The 18,022-nt window shown below is 47.3% G+C and overlaps 1 protein-coding gene across 1 annotated transcript in view; it reads left to right on the top strand.

The window, feature by feature from the left end:
- The window catches only part of CSMD2 (CUB and Sushi multiple domains 2), a 664,918-nt gene that overhangs the window by 388,827 nt on the left and 258,069 nt on the right, over positions 1-18,022 (top strand). Inside the window, exon 13 of the mRNA XM_054497047.2 lies at positions 15,954-16,136. Within this exon, the coding sequence (XP_054353022.1) occupies positions 15,954-16,136 (183 nt within the window). The remainder of the gene's footprint in view (positions 1-15,953; positions 16,137-18,022) is intronic.

The raw sequence follows: 18,022 nt of genomic DNA on the forward strand, positions 1-18,022 counted from the left end.
GAAGATGGTTAGATTAAGAAATGTGAACATAAGAAATGTTACAAATTGCAAAGCAATTAGTGAGTAACTAATGAGCCAGTACACAGGTAGTTCAATGAGTGGGCTGTTCTGGTGCATAAAGTTACACATAAGCAGCTGTGGGGCTATGAGAGGAGCACCAGACAAAACTATCAGGAGACCTTGATTCAGGTCCAAGCCCTGTCACTCACTACTTTGAAAAGGGGAATGGAGATGGATGCAAAGTTTCTAAGTTTTCCCCCATTTCAGAAATCCTGTGGATGTTCAGCAGTGAATGTTCCCAAAAGCAGGGAGGAATGATTCCATGTCATCCTCATGCCCTTAATCTGTCCATATTTTGCCAATGGTTTGAATAAGATGTAAATAGCGTGAACTTGAAAGGGATGACAATACCAGTCAGCAAACAGAGTGCAGAAAGATCTGGGTGGGGTAGAGCCGTTGACTAAATTAGTAGGAAAAGATAAAGTGGGAATAAATATCAAGTCATGATTTAAGACTTAGAAAAAAATTAGCTACTGGAATTTATCCCAGGAAGTTAGTTGTGCTTTATCCTGCCCTGAGCAGGCACCAGAGAATTGAGCTTAGATGTGGGACCTCAGCTTGGAATAGATAAGGAGAGGATTTAAGGCAATTCCTGTAAGAAATGTTGATGGCCCCCGAATGTTTATTCAGGGGAAGAAGTGGACTTGGGAGATTTGAGAGCTGTGTCCAGATATCTGAAGGGCTTTCATGTGGGAAAGAGGAATTAGATGCATTTGGTGTGATTTTGTTGGAAAAGAAAGGGACATACCACTTGTTGAAAGCCTGCTATGTGCCAGAGCTTTATGTTCATTATCTCAGGGTTTTCACGGTGTCTTGCAAAGACCTGGGGTACCCTCTGGGGACCTCCACGGTGGGATAGGGCATGCCCAGGATGGAGGGTTCTGACCACCCTGCCTCTGTTTCTTCTCCTTTCTTCTCTTTTGCTCTTTGTAAGCCTTCTTTTAAGAGAGGATTCATAGCTAACCACTGGCTTGAAAGACATTACTTCATCTCATTCATTGCTTACAATGATAAAATGGCTGCTATTTTATAGATGAAGAATCTGAGACTCAGAGGGGTGAAGTAATCTGCCTGAGGTCACACACAAGTGTGGAAAGTAGCAGAGCTGGGATTTGAGCCCATGTCTCCCTGGCTTCAGAAGCCCATGGATTTTCCCCTTGCACCAGAAGCCTCCCAAGGTTACATAATTTCAATTCTTTATAAAATCTTTATAGAAGCCAAAGCTTTGCCCCAGTCAAACAGACCAAGTATCATGAGCCTGGATTCCATGTCACCAGAGGTTGGGGAGTTAGTTCACAAGTTCATTTGTCCACTTCACTCAGCTAGTATTGGCTAAGCTTTTGTTATGTGACCAATATTTTGCTGGGTGCTGTGATTATAATAGCTAGCAGCCTGGATGTGGTATAAAGCATATGCTATGTGAATGCTGCTCATGGACTAGGTGTCAGCAGGACTTCTGCTTGGAGCTGTGACAAATTAGGAAGGAGAGTCTGGGTGTTTAGAGACATAGCAAACCCACAGGGACTACGTCAGGTTCTGTGCACAGAGGCAATGGATTCTAGAAAATAGCAGAGACTCTGAAATTGCACCAGACCTAGTAAATCCCAGTGTGGTCCCAGCTGTGTAAGCTTGAGTCTTGTGGTCTCTCTGAGCCTCAGTTCCCCGACTTGTACAATGGAAATAATGATGCCAATCTGAGAGTATTGTTATAAGAGTGAAATGAGATCTCAAAGCTCCTTGCACATTGCCTGGCATAGAGATGGTGCCTTCCCCTGGGGGTGTCACCAAAGTTTCTCTGCAGTCAAACCTTCCACATTTCCTGTCCTCCAGGCCAGGCACCTGGATCTGCCTCCAGGTGCCCTGATAGGCCCTGGGTTTAGGTCCCTGCCTTACACCAGCACTCCCCGCCTAGGGCCCTCCCTCCCCAGACTGCCAGAGAAATGAGGTGGCTCTGTAAGACCTCAGTGCAGGGCATGGAGCCAGAAGTGTCAGGAGGCAGAATCAGGCTTGCAGGAGCCTGGAGGCCTCACAGTACTTTGGAACCTAGCTCAGTGAAAATTCAAGGGGCTAAGTTAGGTGGGCCACTTTTTTGTTTTTGTCCCTTCCACCCCACCTTTGACTTTTTATTTGAGGGGTGAAGCCCATCATTCTCACACCCTCCTGGTGAGGAGCTCCCTCTACTATAAAAAGGTGGGTGGGTTGAGTCCCCGGCCCCCGCCATGTGACTCCCTATCAAAAGTGGAAGGGACAAAAACAAAAAAGACTGGGTGGTTTACATTTGCAACAACTCTGTTTTCAAATAAGATCACATTTATAGGTACTGGAGTCAGAACTTCAACACGTCTTTTTGGGAGACACAGTTCACCTCATAACGGAAGGCCGGCCCATCTTTCCTACACTAACACTGTCATACCACAATGTCCCTTGGGGTAAAGATAACGGATGTACTGCTTTAAGAATAGGAGGCCATGTGTCTAGAGAAGGCAGAACAGTACCCCGTTTTCTCCAAGTTCTAGAGGCTAGAAGTCCAAGGTTAAGGATTTGGCCAATTTGGTTTCTGATGAGGGCTTTCTTCCTGGCTTGCAGACAGCTACCTTCTCACCATGGCCTTGCATGAGCTTTCCTGGGTGCATGCACACACAGGAGAGAGAGAGAGAGGGAGAGGGAGAGGGAGAGGGAGAGGGAGGGGGAGGGGGAGAGGGAGACAATGAGCCTTGTGGTGTTTCTTCTTAGACATCCATCCTCTCAGATTGGGGCCCTGCCCTTATGACCTCATTTAACCTTAATTACTTCCTTAGAGGCCCCATCTTCAAATACAGTCACACTAGGGGCTAAGAGCCTCAATACAGGAATTTGGGGGAGTTGGGGGAACACACAAGTTCAGTCCGTAACACCATCCAAAACCAAGCTCACCATCTCTGCCCCCACGCCCATGACCTGCACCTGTGTACCCCATCTTCACGAACAGCACCACCATCTATCCCATCCCTAGGCCTCATCTCTGCTTCCTCTTTTTCCCTCTCCCCACCTCTGACTCCATTCCCAGATTCTGTCAGTTTTCCACATCCCACTTCTCTTTCACTGCTGAGCTGAGTCCCTCCCTCATCACCTCTCACTTGAATAGCGGCAGAGTCTTCCCAACCAGCATCGCTGGCTCTAGTCCTCTCGCTCCCATCTACCCATCTGCCACATGGAGCAGTGATCTTCCCAGAATCCAAATCTGGCACAATTCTCTCCTAGTTAAAAAAAAATGACAGCTTCTCATTGATTTTAGGATAAAGTATAACGTTTTCTTTTTTTTTTTTTTTTTTTTTTTTGAGACGGAGTCTCGCTCTGTCTCCCAGGCTGGAGTGCAGTGGCGCGATCTCTGCTCACTGCAAACTCCGCCTCCTGGTTTCCTGCCATTCTCCTGCCTCAGCCTCCCGAGTAGCTGGGACTACAGGCGCCGGCCACGGCACCCGGCTAATTTTTTTGTATTTTTTAGTAGAGACGGGGTTTCACCATGTTAGCCAGGATGGTCTCGATCTCCTGACCTCGTGATCCACCTGCCTTGGCCTCCCAAAGTGTTGAGATTACAGGCCTGAGCCACCGTGCCCGGCCAAAGTATAACATTTTCTAAATGACATCCAAAGTTCTCCATAATAATAATTCCACTAAGTTCTGGTTTCTATGAATCCATTCAAGACAAAAATCTCTGCAGTCCTATAGAGCCTAATTCAGTGCCTGGCACAGGATACATGCTCAGAAAAGCTTGTAGAATTAAATTGTAATGAGGATCTACTCAGTCACAATCAGGTACCCTCCTCAGCACCCTCTCAGTTCCCTTTTGGTCCACTTTACCACCATCCTAGTGCACAGATGCCAAGAGCGCATGCGTTCTCTATTGTCCCCATAGGATTTGGGGTTGGGCAAACCCAGCTTATAATCAGGATCTTCCTTTGACTCCCTGCGTGCCAGTCTCTCCTCATCAATGAGACTGAATTTCCTAATCTGTGAAGAGGGGCTGATGAATGGTTATCTTTCCAGGGTCTCATGAGGACTCAGTATAGTCAAGCACCCAGCATAGGGCCTGGCATTTAGTAAATGCTCAGTTGGAAGCTTACTCCCTTCTCTGTTCTCCAAGGCCTGCAACTCTTCTTCCAACCTACATCATTGCCCGAAGCTTCAGAATTACCCCTGCCTCCATTTTAGCACCCCCTGTTATTCCAGCTCCTGGGTAGTTCCACACAGGATAGACATCTCAACTCAGGAATGAGCAGTGGTTGGGGGGCGGGTAGCTGTGATGCAGGTTTCTCATAGGATGGCATAAGGCATCCAAGGGCAGAGACCTCCCATATCCATCATTTCCACCCATCCCTTAGGCACATCTGGCTGCATCATCATCATCAATACCCACTCTGTCCCAATTTGAGCAGAGAAATACAACCTTAGGGGCAGGCAGGTGGCACTCCAGTGTCATCCTTTCTTCCTCATTGAAAGCATGAGCCTGGTGGGAAAATTGGGGCATTTGCTTCCCAGAAATCCCTCCAGTTGTGCTTGTCACAATCCCAGGTCAGGGGGTGGGGGAGGGGACTCCTGATCTGTCAATATCTGAGGACTCTGAGCCAGTCTCCCTCCATGGGGGCGACCAGCTGTGGGAAATGCATTCATAGTTGCAATTTCTTTGCTTCCCAGTAGAACAAGAAATATTTAAGGAACAGGCAATTAGCACTTACCAGAAACATTATAAAATTACATACAACTTGCTAACAAGTTTTAGCATCAATCTGGAAGTCTCCTTGCTTCCTTGCTGGAGTCTGGAATCTGGCAGCTTAATGCTGAGTCTGGGAGGCTGGCCCAGGGGAGGAAGAAGCTGGGACCTGGACCCTGCAGACGTGAAGGAGCAGGACAGTAGAGATTATGCAGAGGGAGTGCCCAACAGTCCAGGGCACTCATGTTAGAAATGAGCTCATCTGTTTGTTCAACATTTTCTAAGGCCCTATGATGTGTTGCAGACAACATTCAGGACACTGAGGCTACAAGGACAGCAAGACAATCTCTGCCTTCACTTAATTCATAGTCCATTTTCAGTAGCATAGAACAAGTGCTAGAAGACAGGGAAATACAAAGGAGGGGCAGCGAATCTTGCTCAAGGGCATCAGGGGAGTCTCCCTAGAGGAGGTGATGTCTGAAACTGAGACTTGCTTGAAGGATGAAAAAGAGTTTGTCAGACATCCTTGAGAGAGGGAACAGGTGGGCTTAGAAAGCTGACATGCAGGTAAGATTGAGGCTAAAACCTCAGTAAAAATAAAGTCTGAGAGCAAGTTGGGGAGAAGAGGGCCAAGACTTGCTCTCTGCAGGCAGTGCCACATCCCCTTCTTCAGAACTTCACTCCAGTGGTGGGCACTGCTGAGCCCCTGGAAGAGGTGGTATTGGAGGCAGACTTCAAAGGAGGCCAAGGGCAAGCGACCAGCATCACTGACCACTCCCTCTAGGACACCGCCTTTCCTCTTGTCAGATGCCAAGCACATGGCTATTTTCAGCCTCTCTTCTGTTATTTTCAGTACGCCTCTACTTCTTGTCTTTTCCCCAAAAACTGGAAGGCCCAAACATTCCAACTTTGGCCAAGAATATCACTAACATGTTCCTAAGATGCTCGCTGAGTTTCCATGATACCTCTAAAGGTTTTTCAGGCACTGGGAGCCAAAGTTGAGTGAGATACAAGCAGCAGCTGCCTCTTCTCAAAAAGTCCCAGTGGGATCCAGCCTGTTCTAGCCCCTGGAGGCTGGGCTGGCAAACAGCAGAGGATGCTGCCGCATTAAAATTTGGCAGGAAGTAATTTGTCAATGAGATGTACTCTCTAAATACATAGCTTTTGCAAATGGTAAGCTTCAGTTTGGGGCTAATGCAGACAGCTTGGAGGCTACCTCCATGTCCTTTGTTTCCAGCCTCCTTTGGCTGGTGACAGACCCATGACAGTGTTATGGAGGAAAGAGATGGGGAGGGAAGAATGTCACCCACTTCATCCAGCCATACCTCCATTCCACTTGTGGCAATCGTGTGCAGAAAAACACATCAGTCCCCATAGGTGCACATATAGATGTGGGGTCTCTCACCTCCTGGTGCCCTTTGCATAATCAGAAGTAGAAAAGCAGAGTGGGGTGTGGTTCTGGGGCAATCCAGGTGGTCTGGGCATGCCCACAGGGTGTCCCTAATGCATCGAAGATGTCCTGGTCACTCACTAGGAGTTTGTGCTGATCCAACAACGGGTCTGAGCACTTAGTATGCATAAGGCACTGGGCTTGGTTATGGAGATACAAAGAGTGGAAGGGATGCGACCCCTGGCTCTGAGGGAGCTGACAACCCACAGGATGGAGCTTAAATGACATTACTCATCGAACCAAGCCCTTCAGGGTCTCCCTCCAACCATCTCTCTGGCCTCTTCTCTCTTCATCACTTGAGCTTCCCACTACACTGAGCTTCTAGCTCTCCCCTAGACTCTACGCTCTTGTCCTCCATTTCTCCTTTCCTGCTGCTTTCCTTCCATCCTCTCCTCCATCCTCCCCCATCATGCCTCAAAAGTGCCTTGCAGTTCACTAGAAAAGCTGGGATATAGGCATTTCAAGAAACATTGGCTCAGTCCTCAAGGAACTTACCAATTAACAGTGGGAAACACACGCCCAAAATTGCAGCACCCATTGCTATAACAACAGAAATGTCCAAGGGGGCTGGGAGCGAGAGAGAAAGAGCTCCAAAGGCTGCCTGGGCGATTCGAAAAAAGGTCCCACATGGTGCACTTGCACCAACACTGAAAGATGATTCTTTCTCTGGTAGACAAAGCAAAGGGTGTTCATTTCAGGAAGAGAGGATGGCAGGTGCCACGTTAGAGCCGTGTGAGGGGCGGCTGGGCTCTGCAAACAGCAGCAACAATAACACTGAGGAAATGTGGCTAGTCACTGGTTACACACTGCATGCTGGACATTTTGACAATTATCTTGTGTACAGAAGCTCATTTAATCTTCACAACAACCTTGTTATTATTACCATTCCCATTTTACAGATGACAAAACTAAGGCTCAGAGAAAATAAGTCACATGCCCAAGGTCTGTTCCTTAGTATCGGAGCCAGGATTTAGATCCTGGGCTTTGTGATCCCAGAGCTCTTGCCACTGCACTATTCCACCTCCCTACAGATCACTCATTGCTGTGCCGTGTAAATCTCAAGGTCGCTGATGGGCAAAGAGCAGGCTGGGGTGGGAGGGGTAGGCAAGGGTCCTGCCATGCTGAGGAGTTAGGATTTTAGTCTGTGGATTTGGGGAAGCTGTAAAAGGATCAATGAGCAGGGGATGGTAATCATCATATTTTCATTTCTGAGTGATCTTGTGCTCCTTTGTAGAGTATGAAATAGAAGGAAGAGCCAGGGGAACCATAGGCTGCTACTGGCACCCAGATGAGGAGTTGCAAGGGCTGAACTCAGGCAGGGAGAGACGAAGTGGAGAGCAGAGGGTTCTGGGTATGTGGGTGGAGGAGTCAACAGGAGGGGACTAAGAAGAGCTGGGGGAGAAGTACAGGGCAATCCAGGCTGACTCCCAGATTTGAACAACCTCTAAGAAACCTGTCCAGTGCTCCCAGCCAGAGGCCTGAGCTGCCCCTTCTGCTATCACCCAAGTCATGTGGTCAGGTCTACATCCTCTCCATTGCCCTCGTCATTTGTATTGGAATTATCTCCATACCCACCTGACTCTTAGTTCTCCAGGGGCAGGGGCCGTGGGGCAGGCAACGCTATACCTTCAGTGCTTAGTGTGGCATTTGGCACGATTTCCATGCAAAATATCTGCTAAGCTCAGAGTATTCTGTGTGTTCCAGGGACTGTGCTAAGTACTGGGAACACAGTGATCAAAAATACATAGTAGATGCTTGTCTTCATGGGGCTTACATTCTAGGGGGTGGGAGTGAGGGGGCTGGGTGGTAAATCATCTTGTGCCCAATGCCCAACCAGAGCTCCAGAAGAACAAATTTTCATCCTTTTATTCGCTGTTATACCCCCAATGTCTAGAACAGTAACCAATAAAATACTTGTTGAATGAACAGATGGGTAGTTACAAGGGGCATCATTACTATAAAAGGAAAGAATGTGGTGCCAAAATGGGAGGATTGCTTGAGCCCAGGAGTTCGAGGCTGCAGTAAGCTGTGATAGCACCACTGCACTCCAGTCTGGGCAACAGAGCAAGACCCTGTCTCAAAAGAAAAAATAAAAAGAATGGGGTGCAAAGAAAGAAAAGTGAAAGGGAAATGTCTAAGATCTAAGATGTGTGGTCAAGGAAAATGTCTCTAATCCATCTTGAATTGATTTTTGTATAAGGTGTAAGGAAGGGATCCAGTTTCAGCTTTCTACATATGGCTAGCCAGTTTTCCCAGCACCATTTATTAAATAGGGAATCCTTTCCCCATTTCTTGTTTTTGTCAGGTTTGTCGAAGATCAGATACTTGTAGATATGGGGCATTATTTCTGAGGGCTCTGTTCTGTTCCATTGATCTATATCTCTGTTTTGGTACCAGTACCATGCTGTTTTGGTTACTGTAGCCTTGTAGTATAGTTTGAAGTCAGGTAGTGTGATGCCTCCAGCTTTGTTCTTTTGGCTTAGGATTGACTTGGCGATGCGGGCTCTTTTTTGGTTCCATATGAACTTTAAAGTAGTTTTTTCCAATTCTGTGAAGAAAGTCATTGGTAGCTTGATGGGGATGGCATTGAATCTGTAAATTACCTTGGGAAGGATGGCCATTTTCATGATATTGATTCTTCCTACCCATGAGCATGGAATGTTCTTCCATTTGTTTGTATCCTCTTTTATTTCCTTGAGCAGTGGTTTGTAGTTCTCCTTGAAGAGGTCTTTCACATCCCTTGTAAGTTGGATTCCTAGGTATTTTATTCTCTTTGAAGCAATTGTGAATGGGAGTTCACTCATGATTTGGCTCTCTGTTTGTCTGTTATTGATGTATAAGAATGCTTGTGATTTTTGCACATTGATTTTGTATCCTGAGACTTTGCTGAAGTTGCTTATCAGCTTAAGGAGATTTTGGGCTGAGACAATGGGGTTTTCTAGATATACTATCATGTCATCTGCAAGCAGGGACAATTTGACTTCCTCTTTTCCTAATTGAATACCCTTGATTTCCTTCTCCTGCCTAATTGCCCTGGCCAGAACTTCCAACACTATGTTGAATAGAAGTGGCGAGAGAGGGCATCCCTGTCTTGTGCCAGTTTTCAAGGGGAATGCTTCCAGTTTTTGCCCATTCAGTATGATATTGGCTGTGGGTTTGTCATAAATAGCTCTTATTATTTTGAGATACGTCCCATCAATTCCTACTTAAATGTTAAACCTAAAACCGTAAAAACCCTAGAAGAAAACCTAGGCATTACCATTCAGGACATAGGCATGGGCAAGGACTTCATGTCTAAAACACCAAAAGCAATGGCAACAAAAGCCAAAATTGACAAATGGGATCTAATTAAACTAAAGAGCTTCTGCACAGCAAAGGAAACTACCATCAGAGTGAACAGGCAACCTACAAAATGGGAGAAAATTTTCGCAACCTACTCATCTGACAAAGGGCTAATATCCAGAATCTACAATGAACTCCAGCAAATTTACAAGAAAAAAACAAACAACCCCATCAAAAAGTGGGCGAAGGACATGAACAGACACTTCTCAAAAGAAGACATTTATGCAGCCAAAAAACACATGAAAAAATGCTCACCATCACTGGCCATCAGAGAAATGCAAATGAAAACCACAATGAGATACCATCTCACACCAGTTAGAATGGCAATCATTAAAAAGTCAGGAAACGACAGGTGCTGGAGAGGATGTGGAGAAATAGGAACAATTTTACACTGTTGGTGGGACTGTAAACTAGTTCAACCATTGTGGAAGTCAGTGTGGCGATTCCTCAGGGATCTAGAACTAGAAATTCCATTCGACCCAGCCATCCCATTACTGGGTATATACCCAAAGGACTATAAATCATGCTGCTATAAAGACACATGCACACGTATGTTTATTGCCGCATTATTCACAATAGCAAAGACTTGGAACCAACCCAAATGTCCAACAATGATAGACTGGATTAAGAAAATGTGGCACATATACACCATGGAATACTATGCAGCCATAAAAAATGATGACTTCATGTCCTTTGTAGGGACATGGATGAAATTGGAAATCATTATTCTCAGTAAACTATCTCAAGAACAAAAAACCAAACACCGCATATTCTCACTCATAGGTGGGAATTGAGCAATGAGAACACATGGACACAGGAAGGGGAACATCACACTTCGGGGACTGTTGTGGGGTGGGGGGAGGGGGGAGGGATAGCATTGGGAGATATACCTAATGCTAGATGACAAGTTGGTGGGTGCAGCACACCAGCATGGCACATGTATACATATGTAACTTACCTGCACATTGGGCACATGTACCATAAAACCTAAAGTATAATAATAATAATAATAAAAGAAAAAAAATAAAATAAAATGTCTCGGAGGAGATAACATTTTAAACCAAAGTCTGTTAATGCAAGGCGTTAGTCATGCCAAAGGAAGAGGAGAGGAAGCTCAAGCTAGGGGAACAATGAGTTAGTGAAGGAGCCAGTGAAGCCTCCCAGCCTCATGTGAAAGGCAGCAAATCCTCGTCTTCCTCCAAGCAGTGCCTCCCCTCTTGGAGCACATCAAATAGTCAGTGAATTTATAGAACCACATGATACAGTCCCTTCTGTACAGACATTTTCATAAAAGACGATTCCAATTTGGTATTAGAAATGGAAAAACCTGGGGAGAAGAGTGAGATTGATCACAGATGATGGGGATAAAACAGCTGAGAAAGGGGAAGCAAATATGGTGAGTGGCAGAGCTCAGTCATGATGGACTTCTGAGGCATCTTAGAAGCAATCATCTCATGTTTTCCAGTTTGCTTTTGGTAGGCAAAAGGAGAGAGACAGGAGAAACACTCATAAAACGGAATTATATTAAACCAGATAACAGGAAATTGCATGTGTGATTTTTCTGCAAGTCAAAATCCATTTATCTATTTGCAATTCTGGGTTCTGATGTCAGACTTGTTCAGCACCTGACCAGAAGTGCCAAGGTCAAACACCTTTCAGGCAGGGCAGTAGAGCACAGGGAGCCCTTTGCAGGAAGGCAGGGGCCTTGGTCCCTGTGTTTCCAGCAGGAGTTGACTCTGAGCTTGGAGAGAAGGCTTAGGCCAGGACAGGACATGTCAAAGGGACAGAAGCCAGCCAGCAGCCCCCTCTGCCTTCCTGAAGGAGCTCCCAAACTCTCACCCCACCCCGCTCTGTTCTTCCTCTTCCTTCCACCCAATCTTGATTCTCTGGGCAACACATCCCCCAATGCCTTGGAACTCTTTGCCAAATGCTTCCTTGAATCTGAGTTTCCATGAGGTCACCACGACCCTGTAGCCCTCTGCAGTGCTAGCAGCTCACTTCTCCACACCCAATGAACTTCACCTTGAGAGGGGTTCGTATGCTTGCTCGCCGATGCCATTCCACCCATGTGTAAACCCCTTCCCCTTTGACCTTATGCTGTCTCCAGCTCTGACACTTTCTACCCCTCCTCATCACTGTCACTAGTCTCCTCCTCCCTACTTGCCATCACCTTGCCTCTCAGGCCTTAACCTTCTCACTTCCTTTCAGTGTACTTCACCCTGGCTGCAGCTGGACCTCATCATCAAGCACCTCTGAAATCTCAATTCCACCTACTTCAGCTTTTTCACATGACACTCCCTTTACTCCCGCCCATCATCCCTTCCCAACCTCTATTTCCCCCATCGCCCCCTGCTCCTTTCACCTCTTTCCTTCTTCATCCTAAGCCCCTTGGATAACACTTTGGCCATTCTTTTTAACAACATCTTCAGCTCCTTTGCCCCATTGTCTTCCATTTCTCCAAGCCCAATCCCCCCTCACTCAATCAATCCTCCTACCCCTTTCTCTACTTCTACAGGAACCGAGTGGCCAAGGGCTGCTGGGACAAGTCATATAGCCCTGCTGGATGGTATCCCTACAAATGAGTCATCTGCACCCTCGGTGGGCCCCAGAGGTGCATGGCAATCCATCTAGGCATGATTTCCTCTTCTCCAGAGTGACAGCTTCAGACATTCTCTTCAAGTCGTTTTCCCATGACTTGTCCCTCACCTTCAGCAAAGACCATGACCTCCTCCACTTAGAGCCTGTGTCATCACAGGATCTCCCTCGGTCTCCTGCCATCCTACCTGAAAACTCACTGCCACCACTTCTTCCCTCTTTACTGCAGTCTTGAGGGAAGGATATCCCTCATGGTCTCTAAGGCTGGGCTTCTAGTGTGCTCTCGGTCCCATGTCTCTCTCCTTCTCTGGAGCCCCTGTAGGGGGCCCCTTTCTCCTCCACATCTTCAGCTAGCCATTCAATACATCTTTCCTCCCACCCCTTTATTCTTCTCTAGCATTTCAATATGGTTAAGTTTCTCCTGTACTAAACTACTTTAACCACTCCCACCCAGGCCATAGGCCTCATGAGCTGCTACCTAATTTCTCTGGATAGAGTGATACCTTCTCTTCTCCTGTTGGGTATTGGCCCCATCAGTACACACAATCCTGGCAGTATCAATGTGACCTCTTTTTGCTAACCTGTTTTTCAATCCTATATAAACTTCCCTGCAGCATTCAAGGCTGTTGATCTCCTTCTTGGAACTCATTCTTCTTTAGGCTCCTGTGACCCCACTCTCCCAGTCTAGCATTCTGCTGGTCCCTACATTGTCCCTAACTGTCCTGTCCTAGACCAACATCCCTTCTCACTCTCCTTGGGTCATTTCATCCTTCTCATGGCTTCTTTTACAATCTATGAGCTGAATTTCTAGATCAGGCTTCTCTCTTGAACTTAAGACCCATGTAGCCACTTCCTGCTAGATATTTCCACTTGGAGGTCCCACTAGTACCTTAAAACTCAGCATCCCCTACTGATGACCCTCCATTCAGACCTATACCTCTTTCTGCATTCTTGTCTCAGTGAGGGTACACCCAAGTGCTCAGGCCAGGCACTTAATTATATAACTAAAAGTTAGCTGTGACAATAACTATTGGGTTATTGGAGGACCACATCCTCCAAGAAGCCTTTCCTGACCCAGGCCTGGGACTAGGGTCAGACGAGCAGGGCACTCATGGGCACGAAATTTAAGTGATGGGGAAAAAAACTCAGCAATTAAGATAAATAACACTTAATGCAAATTTTTTTTAAAAAATTAATATTAATGCAAAATATCCACGTTAAAACACATCAACATTTGAATCAAAGACAGGCTCTGACAGTGCTGGGACTATGGTGAGACCAGTGAGGTGAGTCATCTGAGCATAGGGTTGGATCCAGGCTTTATTTTAAATGTTGGTATTTTTCTTCATTGTGAATTGGATTTATGGCATTAATTGTAATTTTCTAGAAAAAAAATCACACTAAGATATTATTTGTCATGATAACTGAGATTTTGGCGCCCCTTGAAATTGTGTAGATGAGGTGAGTACTTCCACTCTCCACACCCTATTTCTAGACTGATCCTCCACATTTGAGTTAGGTGCTTCTCCTATGTGCATCCACAGCACGAATCCCCTGTATCATAAACACCTGTTTCCTTGTCTGTTCATTTCTTGAGGGCAGAGACCGTATCCAGATGTCAAGGGTCTAGCACAGCAACTGGCACACAGTAGGTGCTCATTGCATTGTGCTTAAGCGGGTGCCTGTGGTTGCATGATGGTAGGAGGAAGTGATGGGTGGGTGGATGTGGGCATGTGCGCAGGGCTGTGCCTGCACAATGGGAAAGCTGGGCAGATTCCTTCATCCCCCTTAGGATCCCCTTTTTCTTAAGCCAGTCACAGCCTCAGACTAGCTGCTGTGGGCAGGAACACAGGCACACGTACCCCACATGCATATCTCCTGCAGCAATGGTGGGGTCTCACTAGGAAACCTTATATCTGGGTTCTGCCCCTGGCAGCAGGAAGGATCCAGCTCTGTCTTGAAATGCTGTGTAACTTTCACCAGGTCTCAAAATGCCTGCAGTGACAGCCCTCACACCCCAGGCTCTCGCATCCCAGAGAGCATGTCTGGGGACATCTGGAGGCAGGTGGGTCCTGCTGCTTGCTTCTCCACGTTGACTTATCACAGGGGCCCCTTCTTCTTTCCTTCAGATTCCCTGGAGCTCTGGGACCTGGAGCAAAGGGACCATGTTCCTGGAATGCCTCAGTGTATCCTCTCCCCCATCCCTGAGCCTGAACAAAGCCAGCTTCAGAGGGGTTTCAGCTATGTTTTCAGCAGGTGTACTTGTAGAGGGTGAGGCCAGGGGGACATGTGGGCTGACTTACATTTGATTTGAGATGCCTCACACCTGGCACATGGTCACACAGACTCCCCTGCACAAAGGGGAGGACCCTTGTTGCTCAGCTTAGATGATCACACACACACACACACACACACACACACACACACACACACACACACACACACACATACATACACACAATCCCAGCCATAGAATGCCTTGTCCTGCCTGCTCTCAGCACAAAGCTGGCAGCCTTCGTTTTGGGTTAACATGAATGCAACAGTCAAGAGCCCGCCCATAAAAGGCAGTGCCTGGAGCTGCCCAGCCCACAGAAGCCCCACAGTGTGGTAGGAAAGCCTTTGCAGAATCATCCCTGTCAGGATCACACACACCAACTTCAGGGACTGTGGTTCTGACAGCCCATGATGGTGTCTGCCGAACAGGCAGGGTCCCTTTGTCCTGAGAATCCTGTGTAGTGTCCAAAAAACTCCCCTGATGACTCTGGGCCCCTCTGCCAAATCTCAGGACTCATACAGTCCTCACCTCACCATCTGGCACTGGCTTCATGACTTCCTATCTATCCTGCAGGACGCCCTTCTCCCCGGAGACAGAGCTCCCCTCCTTCCCTCTTCTTTCTCCTCCCCTCCACCACCCCCTCCTCCTCGTCCATCTCTCACAGCATTAAGCACAGCATGAGTGGAAGTGGAGGTGACTCCAGAGGAAGCTCCAGAGGCTTGGCCAGGACATACTCCTTTCCAGAAGCATCTGGATCCTGACTGCCTCTCCAGTGAGGTAGCCAGCCCATCATGCCCACTGGGTTTAGGGCCCCCAGAGCTGTCTCAGGGAACCCACTCCATGTCTGACTCACCACTGTTGACTCAAATGAACTTTCAAAGCATACTCAATGAGTCATTTGTTTCATTTTACCTGCTACCATTGCAAATTGAATTAAGGAAACATCTCCATGAAGGTGCTTCCACATCAGCAGGCAGTGAACATTTATTCTCAATTAATCTCTGGTTTGGGAAAAAGACAGGGAGCAAAGCCTCAACTGCTGTGTCATCTTGACTTGCCTTTGCTGCTCAGAAATGGACTGTACTTGAGATCTGTCATGTGACATTAGCAGTTCAGATGCAAGGTCAGGTTCAGTGAGGAAGTCTCCAAAGACTTCTAATGCTGTGGAACTTGTTGATCCTGGGACAGGTACCCTGTGAAGAATGTAGACCCACCTTCTCCCTAAAATTGCTTCATCTCATATTGGATTTAGGGAGGGGTAAGGGGTCAAAACATCCAAGCATCTAGAACACTTTATGTGGACGCAGAGTCTCAGGCACTTGATAGCTGGAAGCCCATTCATCCTAGGATGCTGCGATGAAACAGGACATTGCAGGATTTCTCACAAACCTGATTCCTTATAAGAACGTTGAATCCTACCTGTGTCACTCTGAGCACTGACTTATGGCAGAAGAGCAGCAGAGCATGTCATGTGGACCTTCAGCTCCAAAAGAGGTGTAAAGTCACTTTTGTCTCTGTTTTCTCATCTTCCTGTCTTTCAGAGATCGAGCAGGGCAGTTGCGGTGACCCTGGCGTACCTGCATATGGCTGGAGGGAAGGCTCCCGGTTTCGCCACGGTGACACACTCAAGTTTGAGTGCCAGCCCGCCTTTGAGCTGGTGGGACAGAAGGCAATCACATGCCAAAAGAATAACCAATGGTCGGCTAAGAAGCCAGGCTGCGTGTGTAAGTGAGCAGGGAGGAGGCCATGCCAGGGTCTTCACTGAGAGGCAGGGGCCCATTTCCTAGCTAGTCCAGGAGCCCCGTCCCTGGGAACCTTGCAGGCTGTAACAACAGCTGCACTCTGGTTGGTTTATTCTACTCCTCGGAACATTGCTGGTGGGGTCCTTATTTCTGGCAGGAATGTTGACTGTAGCACTGAGAACAAGTGCTCCTGACATTTGGGGATGCTCTTCAACATCGTCTTACCCTTCTTGGTGATCCTTAAGAGCAAGGAGACACCACTGGGGCAAAGCCCACCAGGCTCAGACCCAGACATTTCCTGCTCACCTTCATTGCCACCCCTGACAACATCTAATCCAGCAGGGTGGAAGGGACTGTCAAGTTTGTAAGATTGTAGACACCACCAGCCTCCAGTAACTGTGGGAAACTGGCCTTGCCAGGATATAAACAGTTTCCTAAAATTGCTTCATCTCATATTGGATTTAGGGAGGCATAAGGGATCAAGCTATCTTTGGTCTGTTGATCTTTTGGGGAAGGGGTTGGAGTTGAGTGCTCTGTTCTGTGGAGATAACAAAGAAGCCCTTCTTCCTTCCTCTTGGATGACCTGACCATACTTTGCAGCACAAATGACATCTTAAATCTTCAGTCACGGTGGGATTGGCAAGGATGAGGGGCTGTGTGTAGCCAAGGGAGGCCCAGACATGGTCTCCATTGGGAAATCAAAATTTCCAGCTTCTCTGGGCTGTTACGTCTTCTCCCATCCCTTGTCACTCCACCTTCTCCATCTCTTTCCATGTGCTTCTCTCAGGGAAAGGCAGGCAGCCTGACCCTCAGATCCTTCACCCGGCTCAGTGGGTTACTTGGGGCCTCGAGTTCTGCATGCTAGAGATCGGTGATCCCTCAGGGCTGGGAGAGGAATAGCCTTGGAGACTGTCAGGGTCTCTGTGATGACTGAGAGTTTGGTGTATGAGTTGATGAGTTGGGATGTAACATGGTGATGATACTTTTTAAATGAAAAAAAAAATCACTTTGTCCGACAAAGCATTTTGATGACTTTTAAGTTTATTTATGTAAAAAGTCTTGAGAGGTTTAAAGATCAAATCACCCTTAAATACACATTGAACAACTCACCCTTATTGAAAAAAAAATAAATTGCATGATATCTGCCCATCCCTGCTCCCCACTGTGGTTAGAATATAGAGCCCAACAGCATTAGCTGCATAGCACGCTGGGAGCCACAAGGACCTGGAGGAGCAGGGAGCAGCTCGGGGCAGGCAAACACAAAGGCTTTGCCCATTGCAGAGACCAAGCCCAGGGACGGGTGCACGGGGCGGGGCTCTGCAGACGCAGGGCCTGAGAAGATAAAGGTACACACAGTGGGAGCCCCAGGTGCCATGGGGGCTTAATCTCTGAAATCCATCTAGATAAAACAAGGCAGGGAGAAATGGAGGAGGATCTAGCTTCTGTGACAAAGAGCTGGGAGGATTGACATGGGAAGCAAAAACAGCCAGCCTCTTAGGACCAGGATAAGGTTCACTGTCCCCCAAGCTGAAAGAGGCAGGTAGCAGAATGCCAGCTGAAGGACTGTTGCTTGATTCCTCCAAGAGTTTACTTGGCCCTTTGGCTCTTAGGAGCAGGTTTATAACATCCTTGTAAAACCTTCACCAAGGGCAGAAGACCTTGAAGTGCTGCCCAGCAGGCCCTTGGTGTCCACAAGCAGGGCCGGCAGCCTCCAGTGAACTGGGCACTGCTTGCAAACAGCTGAGAAGGAAAGAAGACAGGTCTGTCCCAACAAGTATGTGTCAGTGCTCCCTGTGGTTTGAAACAAGGACGAGGGGTCTGAGGCTTATGGATGAAAGCTAAGCAGGTACTCTGGGGAGCCGACATGG

This window comes from Pongo pygmaeus, chromosome 1, assembly GCF_028885625.2.
Source record: "Pongo pygmaeus isolate AG05252 chromosome 1, NHGRI_mPonPyg2-v2.0_pri, whole genome shotgun sequence".
Lineage (NCBI taxonomy): Eukaryota > Metazoa > Chordata > Mammalia > Primates > Hominidae > Pongo > Pongo pygmaeus.